This window comes from Apis dorsata, unplaced genomic scaffold (genome assembly GCF_000469605.1).
Source record: "Apis dorsata unplaced genomic scaffold, Apis dorsata 1.3 scaffold_88, whole genome shotgun sequence".
Taxonomy (NCBI): domain Eukaryota; kingdom Metazoa; phylum Arthropoda; class Insecta; order Hymenoptera; family Apidae; genus Apis; species Apis dorsata.
In genome coordinates this window covers 1,060,063-1,075,690 of record NW_006263386.1, presented here as the reverse complement: position 1 = coordinate 1,075,690, position 15,628 = coordinate 1,060,063, and the positions used below count along the sequence as shown (strand labels likewise).

The window sequence follows — 15,628 nt, the reverse complement described above, 5'->3', positions numbered from 1 at the left end:
TAGTAGGGGAAGATTGGAACGGAGTGGCGGACCGAACCGTCAGTCAGCCGTGCTTCGTCGTAGGGATGAGATCGCAACGAGGAATGACGTTGCACGTTTCGACATTCGCGCGTCGACGGTGACACGATATAAAAACTACACGCGGCTCGCTTTACGTATACATTAGATGTCACGATCGTGTATTCAGTTCTGTGGCGAATAATCGTGAATCAGTCTCGTTTGGCGGTACCGAGAGGCGTGTTTCCCAGGCTGTGCAACTGTGCGGTGTTCTATCCCCGTTTCTCCATCTTCCGCATTCCTCGCTTCGATTGGAGTATCTCTCTGTGCACGACGAGAGCGTGTATCGACGGCTCCACGACAACGGAGAAGACCAGTGGTACACGCAGAACAGTTCGATTGAAGGAGAGCCAACGGAACACCAGCTGAAATTGTGAGTGAAATCTATTAATAAACACGACCGCGTGCCCTGCTCTTTATTACGAATAATTCTCGCGAGCTGTCAAATCAAAGCTCTCTATAAATTTCTCCTTTTGGTATCGAGACGTATGTCCGGGAACCGTTACCTTGAAGTGGCCTCGTGTAACGAGTTCCCCGCGTATAGTATACCAACTGTGTGCACGTATATATATATATATATATACGCGTATGCTTGTGTGCAACTTTGTCGCGTTCATCTTTCGACAACATAGAAACGTATCTTGACAGCTTTGCTATTTTGCAGTGCATCCCGGTGGCGGGACAGGCGTGTTTCTGCCCACGTGCAGTCGTGTCTCATTTCTAACCTATCTACATTCTTGTGCACGATTCCACGAACCGTGCAGTTTAAACTTTATCACATGATGATTTCCTCGTGAGTCTAGATGTAACGTCGTTCGTTCGTCGTATTGTGTTGTCTATTACGTGGTTCGTATCGACACGAGGACGGGTTTGTTTACGTCTTTTTATTCGTCCGTACGAAAGATCAGCGTGTTTTTTTTTTGAATATATTTCAAACTATTAGAATAGATAGTATTTACATTTCAATTTTATTGTTATTATTATCAGAACAACTGTTCGACGGCCATATTTGATTTTTAAACATCTCTCAAATGTTATATATAGTCGACATGATCTCGAACACGCGGTTCGATATCGCGATTCTGATTATCGAAACTTGAAAGTGACGCTGCGCGGTAAAACACTGCGCACGTTTATTGTCAATCGAGGACTGGTCGTCGGTTGTGTCGCGATTCTTACTCGATAAAGTGACAGTTTAAATTTTTATTTGTCTTCCTGTCGCACGAAATTATACGTGAAATATACAACTGTGTTATCTTAACGAGTGAGTTGAACCAGCCGGTTTTCTGCGCGTCTCGTGTTCTCATTGCATGAACTTCATGCCAGTCCATGACCCCGAGTGTTTCCTGTTACGAGAAAGGCCCTTGCATGGGTCGGTTCGTTGGCATTCCTTTTGTTCGCGGTAATGATCATTGCGTAAGTAGATGTCATTTTTAAAGAGTAGATACAGATTATAGATATTTAGTTTTCTCGAGATTGATTTTGTACATACTTTCGATGATATAATTGCTTTGAAGTATTGAGATAAATTTCGTTATTGCGTATAATTTATATCTGAAAGTTTGCAACAATACATAACCTAACAATTTTTAATAGTTAATTTTTTAACTTTTTTTTTCATTAACATTATATTAATGAACATGATATTATATTAGTGATATTTTGTCAAATTATATATTATTATATTATTGTTTTCATTGTAAAATATATTAAATAGGTAATCATGATTTGTTATAGTTAATTTAAAGAACAATTAAATCATATGGTGCGCAATTTTAAAAATTTATAATTGATATATTGTTAATTTGTATATTTTAAGCGAAAAATTATTTATGTGTTTTTTCATTTATTGTTTTATAATTGAAATATAAAATATGATAGAAAATATTTTTATTATTATATATGTTTTTTACATGTTTTTTAATTATCATTGTGTTTCTGAAAACTAAAATATTATAAAAGTTTATTTTAGGATGTACACATTTATTTTTAGAATCTAAATTATAAACATTTTTTGATAAATGAATTTTCAATAGCTCATGCATTATTCATTTGTTAGGAGATACGTGATTAAGTGTTGTTTTTTTTTTAGATATGTCTGCATGTAATTACCAAAAAAAAAAAGAAAATATCTGAAAATAAATATGCTCTAAAAATTCAAGCAAAATAGGTCACTTTTTATCAATCAAAGCTATGATAGTGAAAACTTTTCACTGTGATTTTTAAAATTTATTACATTAATTTCAAATATTTCAAATAGAAAATATTTCAAATAGAAAAATTTTTAGTGTAAGTATCAGAAATCTATTAAAATATTTTTATTATAATAAGAAACAATTATTCAAAATAGATAAAAAAAAAATAGAAATTCTTTTACTAAATTAAGTCAATAATGCTAACATGAATTATTCGATGAAATTATTATTAATAAAATCTTCTTAATCATTTATCATATATATATATATATATATATATTCAATCAATCATTGCAAGTTCAATGAATTCTATATTACTATTAGTCATCATATACAGTTATTCACATTAATATTCAGACACTTCACTCAATTTATTACTTTGTGTGCGAAAGAATTATTTAAATATCGGATCCTTGTGTTATTAAAATTTTAATATTGCAATTCGTTCAAATTCATTTTGCATACATAAATATATTCGATACAACAAAAGTAGAAAAAAATAGAAAAGTTTTAATCCATAACATTTCTCTTCGCATTAAAATTGCATTTAACTATTTTTCCAATATATCCTGTTCTTAAAATTCACTGTAATAAAGAAATATTTTATCCATTTACACGAATTAAACGTTTACATACATCATACAACTAATAGATTCCATTAGAATTCATTTGACCGTAATTCATTCTTCCATTCACGAAATTCACATTCACTGCAACCTCACTAGAGACATCAAAATTTTCCAATCGAGGCCCAATCGAACCATCGATCATTCCCTTCATCCGATCACCGAACATTCATCGTCACAGAACATTTTCGCAGCTGCATCCAAGCTCTTTCTTCTCAGAGCATCCGGTGATACGCGTCGACCGTGCGTAAAAATCGGTTCCTCTCAGAAAGAGAACTCGGTCACGTAGCGGCCAGGTAGGCAGAGCTCTCGTTGGGGGCAAAGGTCGCCGGTTATTACCTGGCAAAGAGGTTTCAGCCTGGTTCGTTTTCATTTTGCCGGCGTGTGCACGCGTCCAGCCTCTCCTCTCTTTTCCATTTGCTCGTTGCCAGGTCGACGATGGACCATTCGAAAGGTTCTTGCGTGCTTTGTTTGAGAATTGAAAAAAAAAAAAAAAAAAGAAGTAGAAGAAGGGAAAAATGGTCGGTAGAAGTGACGTGGCGGAACGAAAGACGAAGCGATAATAATAACGGTGGGTCAAAGATGGAACGAAAGAGGCAGAGTCGGCTTAAATTTGATTCACTTCTTCAACAACGTTGCCCTGTCGTGCGTCGCCCTCCCCTCTTGTTCCCTCTTTATCACCGGAGCTCCTCCGGAAGTGGAGGAGGAAGACCGCAGAATGCAATTTCCTCGGGCACCAAAGTACATAGATGTGTTCCATTGCTCGATGCTCCAACGATGTCCAACGCGTCTCTTTTTTCAGAGGAAGACTGTCTCTCGCCCTTCCTCTTTCGTGACCGTGACATAATATTGGGATACCTGGGGGATATCAAGGAGGGAGATCGTGGAGCGGTAATTTTCATATTCTTGCGTCAGATTAGCGAATGGATGTAGACATTAGAGAGTTAGAGTAAGGGAAGACGGGAATAATAAGTGTGCTTGGAAGCGGGTATAATTGAATTACGTTTTGGTCGGATTAGTCGAGTCGGTTGAATTTAAGTGAGTTGATTTTAAACTTGTACCCGTATATATAAGTTCAACCGGATCTTAAGTAGATATTAGATTAATCGTGTCATTTGAATTTAAGTGATTCGAGTGGAAGCTTTGCATTTAGAGTTTCAGGGGAAATTTAATCTAATTTGTTTGCGGATACATCAATGGTTGGATTTGATGAGATTTTTTTAAAAAAACTTTTATCCTAACTTAGTTGATTAATTCTATAATTAATTATGGAATTAGATATAATCAAATTGTAAAATAATTATGTTAGTTAATTAATTTTCGCTAATAAAGAAAATTTTAATATGTATGTAATAATAGTATAATGTTCATGAAATTCGATTTAATTTTTGATTTGTGTTTGCGTTAAATGTAGAATATTAATGCGGGAATAATTATGTTGAAATTCCTATCCTTTCTGTTGAAATTGCAAGGAAAAAGAGAATATTGATTCGGTTATGGTTGTGTAGTTTGAGAATAATGTATATCTATGTTGAAATGTGACGTCGTATTTGAGATGTATCTCTGCCAAAATCGATGTTGCGAGATTTAATAATTCGTATTTTCAATCGTCAGCATCGACCTTAACCTCGATTCCATGTAAAGTAGTCTTCATATGCACACATTTGAGGTGATTCATACTTTAACGATTCATATTCGTATCTTAATGTTTTTATGAATGTCTTATCGATGTATATATACGATATAAATATTCAAATGAGCATAAATATTAAATCATCTATTGAGCAATTTTTATTTTAAAAACGTAATTTCAATAGAAAAATAACATCCAATTTTACAAACTTTTTTTAATCGTTTCGTTATTTATTTAGGAAAAATTTACTTATTTAATTTACGATTGAAACAAGTTTTTCTTTTCAACAAATTTATATTTGATCTTTAATTAGAAAACCTATCTAACGTTATGTATAATCATGAATATAATAAATAACTCTTGATAATTGCAATGACATTACTTGTAGAATGACAATAATATTTTAAAATAATTCAACTCGAAAGATTTTCGAATTTATTTGCTGGAAATACAAGGATTTTCGAAACAGGGTACATTAGAGTAAAATATATTTGTTTGTAGATAGAGATTTTTCGATTGGATAAACATTTTTCAACAACATCAAAGGAACTGATTCTGTTTTACTTTTTTTTTATTTATTTATTCAAGAAACGAAAAAGTGGCTGTTATTATTTTGACAAAATATAAAGTTTTTCGTATTTCTGGGAAGGATGAAATACCAGGAGTCAGGTAGAAAGGAAATGTAACTTGTTTCGGACATAAAATAGAGCTTTCACGAAGTTATGTATCTGTAGCGCCACCAATATCCTCTCTCCGGAAGTTGAATCGTCTGGAACGTCGGTCGAACGTGACGATAATGCGAATCTTCAGTTTTTCTTCATTGTGTGCTGCAACTTCGAGTAGAATGCAGGACAAGTATGCAAAAAAGAGTTTTTCCTCCGAGATAACAGCAGCATTGTGCGCTACATTTACATATATTTAAAACTTCAAGATGTTCCTTTAACCCGACAACGGAACAATTCAATCCAGATTTGTTTTAATCTTAAACTTCATAGAATTTTAAAAGTTGGTCCATAACAAAATGATTCGATAAGAGTGATAAATGTAACAATTGGAAACTTGTGAATTTAATCTAAAACGTTTTGTAGCAACTTAACTAGCCAAAGTAATATGAAAATGATATATGGAAATGAAAAATAAAAGAATACAAATGCATTTTTTGGAGGAGGGAAGGGGATAGAAATTTCAAATTTTAATCTGTTTTTCGCCATTTATCAAGTCAAGTCTCGAGCTACGGTGGATTTCGGGGATGGAAATATTTGTTACAATCTGTGCCCCGTATTTCCACGTTGAAAATAGGGGCTTTAAAATTTACTGGCTCGTGGAAACGAATATCACAAACGCAATTTCACTTGATCGCGGTGTAAACGTTCTATCGAATTGTAACCAACCGAACCGCAGCTTGGAAAATCGTGCCCTTTTTCACGAAATCCAGCCACCTTTAAAATGCATCGATAATACGCCACGATAGTCGTTTCCATTTCGTTCTTTGAAACCGTAGAATCGGTGGAAATGGTGCGCCTTGAATATCGAATCCCCACAGGATCGTGGACATTCGCGAGAAGTATTAAATACGAATGAAATTATTTATTATTTCGATACGATTGAGGAACGTTAATCCAAATATATTTGTTCATTTTTTATAATCACCAATTTATATTACGTTTGATTGAACATTTTGTAAGATATTTTTATATTTTGGTAATATGGATTGGGTTTGATTCAGTGTTTCTTAATCAATTGATATGTTATGAGGGTATCTGTTTCGTAGAGATAATATTTGTAAATAATATTGAGAAATATGGTTCATGGACAAATTGATCAATGTGATGATAAAAAATTATAATATATATGTTAATAATATAAATATTTTTTACATCTTGTCATTTTGAAATGCTTAAATGTCGAATTTAATGTCGAAAATTAAACGTCGAATTATGTTATAATTCAAAGTAGATAAAAATTTTCGTTTTTAACTCTTTATGAAGTAATTTTTACGTCGAAACGTGTATTTATACAGAATTAAATATTTATTTAATTAACAGTTTTGGATAACAATTTTAATTCGAGAAAAAAAAAACAAATTAACTTCTATAATAATATTTTTATTGAAAAGATGAGAATAGAAAGAAACATTATAAATTAATTTCAAAGTTATTCCTTTGATGAAACTAATTATAAATTTTAATTTTACATTCTGAAAATATTCCCTTTCATTATATTCAATTTAATTACGATGTCATTACCAATGTTTTGAGGCATGAATTAAATAGTACAATTTATCAAAACCTGGTGAAAATATATTTTATCAAAAGGTAGATTTTTAAAGAATCTTTTCTATTCAATATTACATCCATCGTATATTTTTATATTTTTATAATTTCGTCATAAAATATTCTTGTCAAACATCATATCAATCGCGAGCATTCTTCTTTTATATTTTATTATATATTTTATATAAAATAAAATTTGATATCCAAGTATTGCATTGATTTTAGAAAAAAAAAAAAAAATATAGATGTATCTCGGCTTTATGCCGTGGAACGTATACGAGGATCAATTGCAATTTCGGCTGGAGAAACATTCAATAGAAATCCGAAATCCAGTTAGTATTCGACAGCAAGAGGTTGTATTTGATTAATAGGCAATTCAGGTATGCAGAGGTCGTTCAACAATGTGAAGTACGGTTTCTGTTTAAAGGGATCGTTGAGTTTCAGTGAATTTTTTTTTTATTTTGCTTGATAAAATTTTAGATTTTTCCCTCTCTTTCTCTTTCTCTTCTGCTTTAGGTTTTGAAAATATTTGTAATATTTTAATTTTTATTGAATATTTACGATATTTATTTCAACTTCTGTTTTATTTAATAATATTTTTATCAATAAAATTGGAATATAAATCGAAAGAAACAAATAAGAATGATATAGGTAGATTTGAAAATTTTTAATTTAATGTTTTTAAGTAAAAAGATACCTAGGTTATTGACACAATTGATATTATAAGAAAAAATGGAATTCTACGTGTTTATTCTTCAATTATTCGTAAAAATAAAATTATTAAAAAAATAAAACACATTTTTAGAAAATAAAAGCTAATAAAAATTATTAATAATACGAATTCTAATTCAATGAATCTTTAAATTGAGATAATACGAAAACTATTCGAGATATTTCAAATTTTATTATTTCAATATAAAATCGTATACGATATTAATTGGACACAATTTCATTCGATCGATTTCTTCAGTTTTTTTCATCATTTCGCTCAATGAATAATATTCAATATCCTAAAATTTCATAAAATGGGCTTTTATATCAAAATAAAAAAACCTAAAATATTTCAACCAGGTTTGCTTTTTATCTCAATTTAAAGATGTAGCATTTGGATTCTCATGATAATAAATACAATAAGCATCACTTTTTTATATCACGAGAATTTGAAATTAAACGTATTTAATATTATTTGTCGAATATTAATTTCAAACGTAAGGGAAAATAATGCTAAACGTGGAAAATTTTTAAACGCAGAGATTGTCATTTTACCAGGTAATTTGTTATACAGTCGAGTGATTTATTTAAAAAAACTTGTATCGTGTTGGATGTTGTGCGCAAGGAAACGTGTGACGTCGACGAAAATTTATGTCGCATCGCATAAAAGCTTACCCCAAAAAAGAGAAATTGGGATCAGTGTTACATCAGAAGTACAATTCCCTCAGGGAGCAAGGTTCTCGTTCCAAGAAATCGTGGCTGTCCGGGGCGAGTGATGCTTGTTCCTATACTTTCCATGAAATTTGATTGTTCGTGTTCCTTCTTTTTTTTTTTTTCACACTATGTTAATACACACACACTGTAAACTTCTCGCGTATTTTCCTTCTTCTTTAGTCAAATATCCTCGAATGCAATTCTCGAAGGAAATATATAAATTTGGAAAAAAGTTTTCTCGTGGAAGATATTGGGAGAAAGAAAAAAATTAACGTCACATATTTTTCTTTATTCTTAAAATTTTTCTCTTACAATTTTCATAACATTTTTTATTAATATATAAATAAAATATATAATTCGTAAACGCACGATTATAATTAAATTAATAGAACGAAAATAAATCTATCTTGGTAAAAATTTAATTAAACCAGCTTTTTGAATTATATTTTTCCAAGTATAAAAATTCTAATATCAACGTTGTTAATATCAACGTCTTTTTAATACGTTTCTCTTGGATCATTAATGATTCAAGAACGCTCGAATAAAAAGCACAACTTATTTCGCAGAATGTATAAAAGAATAAAGAAAAAATCACAGTGTACAGTGTTTCCCATTTCGAAAGTATCAAACAGATCGGTAGCTCGTCAACCTCATTAAAAAAGGGGGAGGGAGGAGGAGGAAAATTGGGAGAAAGAAAAAGAAAAAAAAAAAAGAAAAAGAAAACAGAAAATTTGCATCTCCTTAGTAAATCTCTCGTACGAAGGAAATCAGGTCGAGTTACACACTGAATGCAATTTTCTCGGTATACCGTGTAACCATTCCGACGTCTATCGATCCTGTTTCTTTTCATTTGAAAATCTGACTCGTTCGAGCACTCTTCACTCGCGAAGATGATGCGAGTTGCGTGCACAGTTAAAAACTTCCCAGTTAAAAACTTGGGAAAGAAAGCTCAACTTGATTTTATTATCAAAAAATGCAACTTCGTTGGAAATTCGAATAAGCTAATAAGCTTGTCTCTGGATAATTTGGATAGAAAACTGTGGAAATGGTCGTGTTAATATCGTGTTACATAGAGCCAAAACCATCAAAATCTAATCAGAGAGATGGACGATGCTGGTTGGACATTAGTTAGGTCTTCATTGATATGCAAACAATGGCTGGTTACGTTGATGTTTTGGTTTATTCTCGTTTACCTCACTGAACCGTAATTAAATCTTGATTGTTGCGGCCGTTGTTTTATGGGAATTTGTAATTTTCCGAAAGAAACACGAGGCGAGGCAAACGAGTCGAGTTTATTCCGCAATTCGAGTAATTATACTTTTAACGAACACTTTTCCTTGGTCCATATTGTTTTTAATTATCTTTGAATCGCAACATTCGCGAATATAATATCTTTCTAAGAAGGATTCTTAAGATTCTTAATTAATCCTTTGAGAAACATATTTTTTTCTTAATCATTAATAAATTATTTTTTTGTTATGTATATATATATTTTTATTGTATTATATTATTTTCCATGATTTTAACTATCTCTTTATTCGGTCGTAAATCACTACAACCAAGCCGTGACAGTCAAGGATTGATGTATCTTTCATGTCACGCGTACGTTTCGAAAAATATAGGAAAGGATATAAAAAAAGAATTAGAGAAGAAATTTTTCAATTGTTTATTTTAAATATATCAACCTCTCATTTGTGAAAAAATTTTTTTTCTTAACTATTCTAGTCTCTCAAAAAGATTAAAAAAGATTTTAGAGCATCTATTTGCGAATGTTCCTAAAATACAATTAGATTGCCTAAGCTTAATTAAGAATGGTTAAAAATAAGCGTATTCCGCTGACCGATACTATATACTGAAAGAAAATTCCCCATTTTCTATCAAAATCTATCCAACTATGATTCGAAATTAATAGGAATACGATTTTCAGATCTCGATCCTGGACGGAGGATGAGCTAAAACGGAGCGAAATAGAGAAGAGCGGAACGAAGCGAGGGAACGAGTCATCGACGAATTTTCCTAGGTATGCAGCCAGCAGGGAGGATGCAACGGTCGATGACGTGAATCGACCGACTTTTCGGTCGATAACTGCCTGCCACGATTGGCAGCCTCTGAATGGCTGGCCAACCGTTCCGTCACTTCTGTCGGTGGACTGTTGTGTGCCCCGGTACCGGATAACCGGCCTATAAGTGCGTTTCCTCCTGCCGCGGCCCGCCCGAACGATAATCCTTTATCCGTGATATTCCATTTCTGCCTCGTATTACCAAATGCTGTTCGTATACGGTTGAAGTGATCCCCTTGACCGTCTCCGAGTTTCTTCGTCACACTCCCCGCTTCGCGATCGTTGGAACGAGCGAAGAGGATCCCCCCACCACGTCACGAGTCTTGCCCGATAGAGGAGTGGGAGAAGAGGGGGAAGAAAGGCGGGAAGAACAGGGAAGAAGCGGCCTATTCTGTTTGGAATAACAGTTTGTCGAAGGTCGTTGCCGATCTTCCATCACGTAATCAAAAAGTTGGCGAGCGAAATAGAGGAGAGAGAGAGAGAGAGAGAGAAAGAGAGAGAGGAATTAGTTAAAGGAACGAAGAGAGAAGAAGTTTGTCGGAAGGTGGGTTCTTCTCTTCCTTCTTTTTTTTTTCTCCTCCTCTCTCTTTTCCTTTCCTTTCTCTCGGCGTGGAAGACAAGTGGCCACTTTCTATCCAGGGGTCGGCGGATGAAGGCAAAGTGGACGGTGAACAACGCGGAACACCGGTTCCTTTACTACGCGCCTCGCCCTTGATTCAGAAGGACGGCCACGTGCACGACGGTGCGAGACCACGATAATCGGTATCACGGAGAATCACGTTCATTTCCCCACCAACTACGGCCACATGACTTGACGATCGCCCCACCTACCGCTGTTCGTCGTTGAGCGAAAGCGGCGACAGTGGCAGCAACGTGACCGACGTGGGGAGGGCGAGCGCATCACGACGACCACGACGACGATCGACGACACCAACAACGACGGCGACGACGACGACGACGACGAGGAAGAAGGAAGAAGAACGGCGGAGGAGTAAGTCATCGGTTACTCGCAAGCGAGGAGGCTACTTAACGAGTGACATAGGCCGTTGGTGGTTCAGTTAGCCGCGGACGGTCAACCCAGGTGCGAGAGTCGTTCGTGCTCTTGCATTTTATCCTTTTTTTTTTGTTATCTCCCCCCTCCCTCTTCCGTTCTTTCTTTTCTTCCCCCGCCTCCTTATCCGTCTTATTATCGTCCATCTTTTTCCAACGACGAGTTTTTCGGTTGGGAAAAAGGTTCGTTTCCATCGTGCTCGAATAGATAGATAGATGGATGGATAAATAGATAGATAGATAGATAGATAGATAGATAGAGATAAGTGGGCCGTGTTGACGTGGTGGCTGTGCTGGTGCCGTTGTTTGTTGTCGTTGTTCTTGTATGCTCGTTGCCTCCTCGGTTCGCCGGTAGAGAAGTAGCGGTTTTCAGTGTGGATAGTGCGGATAATAGTGACGAGTGTGAAACTGGAGCCGCAAGTGGTAGCAGCAGTTGCAGTCGAGAGGCAGAGCTATCATGTGCCCGCGGAGGATCTTCGGACTGGCCATCGTCGCGCTGGTGACTTTTGGTGGACGAGTGGCAGCCTATACGAATCAGTGGGCAGTGCACATCGAGGGGGGACCGGATGTGGCCCAGCAGGTCGCGCGGGAGCATGGATTTCAATATCTCGATAAGGTAGGAATTACATTATGATTCATTTTCTCTCCTTTTTCATTGATTTTGATTTTTCTTCTACTCGAAACGATATGAGAGATGTAATATTAAAATTATAATATAATATTAAAAATAACGATTTACGTTGTCTGGTATTATTTGTAGTTATTATTACGGGAAATTGATTGGAATTGGCCAGAAAAAATAGATTGCAGTAAATAGTTTTAATTCTTTTTTTATTTTAAATAGGAGAATTTATTATCTATATTATATCTCTTATCTAACGCGTATGTATGTCGTGTCGTATTTATTTGAAAATAAGGAGAGAGTTTTGTTTTTGTTTCGAAATTAATATAATTTATTTAAAAATGAAATTTAATTAAAAATGACTGATAATAACGTTCAATATATCTGTACAACGATATTTCTTTTTAAATTCACGATCAATGATACCAATATTGATAAATATCGACAAATATTATTGTTTTCGTGTCTTTAGATAAAGAAATATAATATATTGAAATTAAAAATAAAATTATTAAATAAAAAAATCGATCCATTATATATATTCTTAAATCTATATATCTAATTCTATAAATAATAATTATTGAAAAAATTATTCTTACTAAAAATACAAATATTAAATTTTATTGAATTAATTGAATAAATCAATCATTCAGAAATAATTAATTTATTTATAAATAATATAAAATATAATCTTATTATTATTATAAACAATCTAAATTTAAACAATAAAATTCCACAAATTAATATTTTTATAATAATTTAAAATAATATTCTTGATAATTACGAATAAAATAAGTATCATTAAACATATAAAAAAAAAACAAAAAATCGATTGGAAAATTCGCAATTCGACGAAATTTGCAGTTCATTTCGCGAAAAGCGTAAAATAATATTAAAATCGGATTAAACAAACGATCGTCCGTTATTTTTATCTCTCGCTCGTATATCCGCAATTTCATACGAACGATTCACAATTCGTGACAGCATTATACATTTCCACGCATCTTCGAATGATTCGCATTCGCGGAATAACTCTCTCTTATAGCTTTGTAAATCATACCGTGGGATGCGATACGTCCCCGTTCACTCTGCGTGAAAAATTTTTTCAATTCGATCAGGAAAAATAAAAAAAAAATGTGCAACACAGCAACAAGTAATACACAGTGCACACGTGTGTAAAATAACACGACGATTGCGTGAAAAAATACGCGTGAATTTTATTTTCTCAATGTGTTAGATTTCACACGCTAAATCAAACATCATGAAATATTTTTCACGAGGAATAATAATATCGCAATAATCCCTGTATTAAAAACGCTTTGTAATTCCCGCAAATCATTCGTGGCAATAGTTTCACGTATCTCTGCAAAGGTCAGGGTTTAACGCTTGCTTCCCGCTGACCCGAAGCACGAACGAGTCGGTCACTTGAAAAGATCACTTTTCATTTTCTCTTTGGCATTCGTGGAATGCAGCTCGTATCTATTCGGGTTATTAAGGTTTAGCCTTTGTTGATTAATGTGGCCGATATTATAATTATAATCGTAGATCTAAAATAACGCGGTCGTGTCGCTTCGAACGTGGAATTTAATTGCTGATTCGTGCCCGTTGATATCTCTCGCTCGTTATCGAAAGGAAATCGAAGTAGCTCTTGGGTTTTCTATCGTGGACAATTAGACCGGCTCGAAAGTTACGGTGATCGTTGTTCGAGGACTATAAAACGAGGTGGAGGTATCTAATAAGTAGAGCTCTTTAGAATGTGCATCAAAAGATCTGGCTTTGTACAAGCACTTGGGGGAAAAATCGGAGAGAGGCTATTTTATCTTCTCTTTTAATTAACAAAGTTTCCTTTTCCGGAAATCGTGAATAAATTATACGCAAATTGAAGGATATATGTATATAATAAAAAATAAAAGTTTAGCTGATTGTTTTTATCTATTTTATAATTAAATGATTATAAAATATTGATACTGGATTCTTTTTATTTATTAATATGGAATATTGTGTAGACGATTGTGCAGATGAATAATTAGAAAATTGTGAAAAAAACAAGGAAATATTTTAAAATTGCGAACTCTTGCAAAATAACACTTATGTAACTTATGAATTGTTACGTCTTCAGTTTCCTCTTTATTTTTTATTCATCCTCAGGGAGATTATAAGTATAAAATTGAGATGAGATTTATCTCGATAATGATTCTTTATTATATTTATATTTATCCTTAGAATAATTTCAATAAAATTCAATAATTCAAATTAGACATCTAAAAAATCGATGAATTTTTTTTTTTTTCATTCAATTTTCATTCAACGTATTCGATACCAAAAATTGAGAAAGATTTTCAGTTATGGATCTTTTGATAAATACGAGAGATATTTGTAAAAAATTAAAAACGAAATCAAAAATAATTGCATATACCAACAGCATTATTCATATTTACTCGTATGCAAATGCAATATTTGAAATCTTATTTGCACTTTTCTTGAAGCAAGCATAAATTCATTAAATATCGAATGGAGGAGAACAATGTGCCATTAATTATTGCAAAAATACATAAATAATTATCAACTTTCGCTTTTGTTAATTTTCTCAATTTGAACGAATTAAATTTAATATCAAATATTTAGAAAAATGTCTCGATTAAACGATTAAAGAAAACTCCCGAATCTCCAATATAATTAAAATTATTTTCACGAAATTTCAGATTAAATAACGCTAAAGAAATATCGAAAACGAAAACGTTCCTCATTATCTGATATTTTATTTTCACGAGTTATTTTTCGTCCAAAAAAGCAAAATGGCAAAGTGGCCATTTATCGTAATTTTTTTTCCCCATCGAACAATATCACATCATTTCACAAATTGTAACTATTTCCGAAATCGATCCCTTATTCCTGTGTATACCAGATTGGTATGCCAAATCGATCTTGATATCACGGCTAGTAACTTTTTCGCGATCAAAGTGAGAAATTTGCTTGAGGTGGAGGCTCAATCATGCGAGGCTCATCTTTCCCCCGTCACGTGTAATATTGCCGGGTTCCTCGTTCAAGAGGAACATTTCCGAGGTCTCTTTAAAAAAGGGAGCTACGAATTCTTCAATGTAATTTCAGGATTTCTTCGTGTTTATGCAATTCGACGGAATTCCGACGGAATTTTCTTTATATTATTATCAGGGCGTCGTCCGTGGTTATTTGTTGATGGTTTATCTTCGTCGTATTATTGCCGCAATTTTTCTCTCTTGGAGTTATTTATTCAGCGTTTCCTACATTTGAGATAATAATTTATAAATTTATGTATAAGCAGTGTTGAAATGTATTCCTTTCTATATTGGGCAAAAATAAAGATTATACACGGTTGTATATTGATTGTGAAATTGTTCCTTTAAAAAGAGATTGTCATTGAACTTGGAGGAAGAGATATAAATTTAAAGAAAAGAAGGAAACGTAGGAATAGTATTTTTATAAAAATTTTAAATTAATCAATTTGACCATATATAATATTATTAAATAAGTTTAATAATTAATTAATATTTTCAGAATTTGTAAGTATCCAAGCTATATACGTCAATTTTGATGAATTTTACTTTTTTGAAAAATAATTCTCAAAAAAGTAATCGATAATGCATATCGAATAAGTCATAAATTTAGGATAACATATTTTTCAAAATATTAATCTTTAAAAATTGAAACT

The 15,628-nt window shown here is 33.1% G+C and overlaps 1 protein-coding gene across 6 annotated transcripts in view; it reads left to right on the top strand.

Annotated features, from left to right (window-relative positions):
* The first annotated feature begins 30 nt into the window (after positions 1-30).
* The window catches only part of LOC102675086 (furin-like protease 1), a 306,104-nt gene continuing 290,506 nt past the window's right edge, over positions 31-15,628 (top strand). For 2 of the 6 annotated variants that reach the window (XM_031508500.1, XM_031508496.1), the window contains exons 1-3: positions 31-430; positions 10,137-10,229; positions 10,908-11,934. In XM_031508500.1, coding sequence (XP_031364360.1) covers positions 11,776-11,934 — 159 coding nt within the window. In that variant the 5' untranslated portion in view covers positions 31-430; positions 10,137-10,229; positions 10,908-11,775. Of the gene's footprint in view, positions 431-1,294; positions 1,474-10,136; positions 10,230-10,795; positions 10,813-10,907; positions 11,935-15,628 lie in introns of those variants that run through there. The other 4 variants (XM_031508501.1, XM_031508497.1, XM_031508498.1 and 1 more) reach the window with 4 other exon arrangements.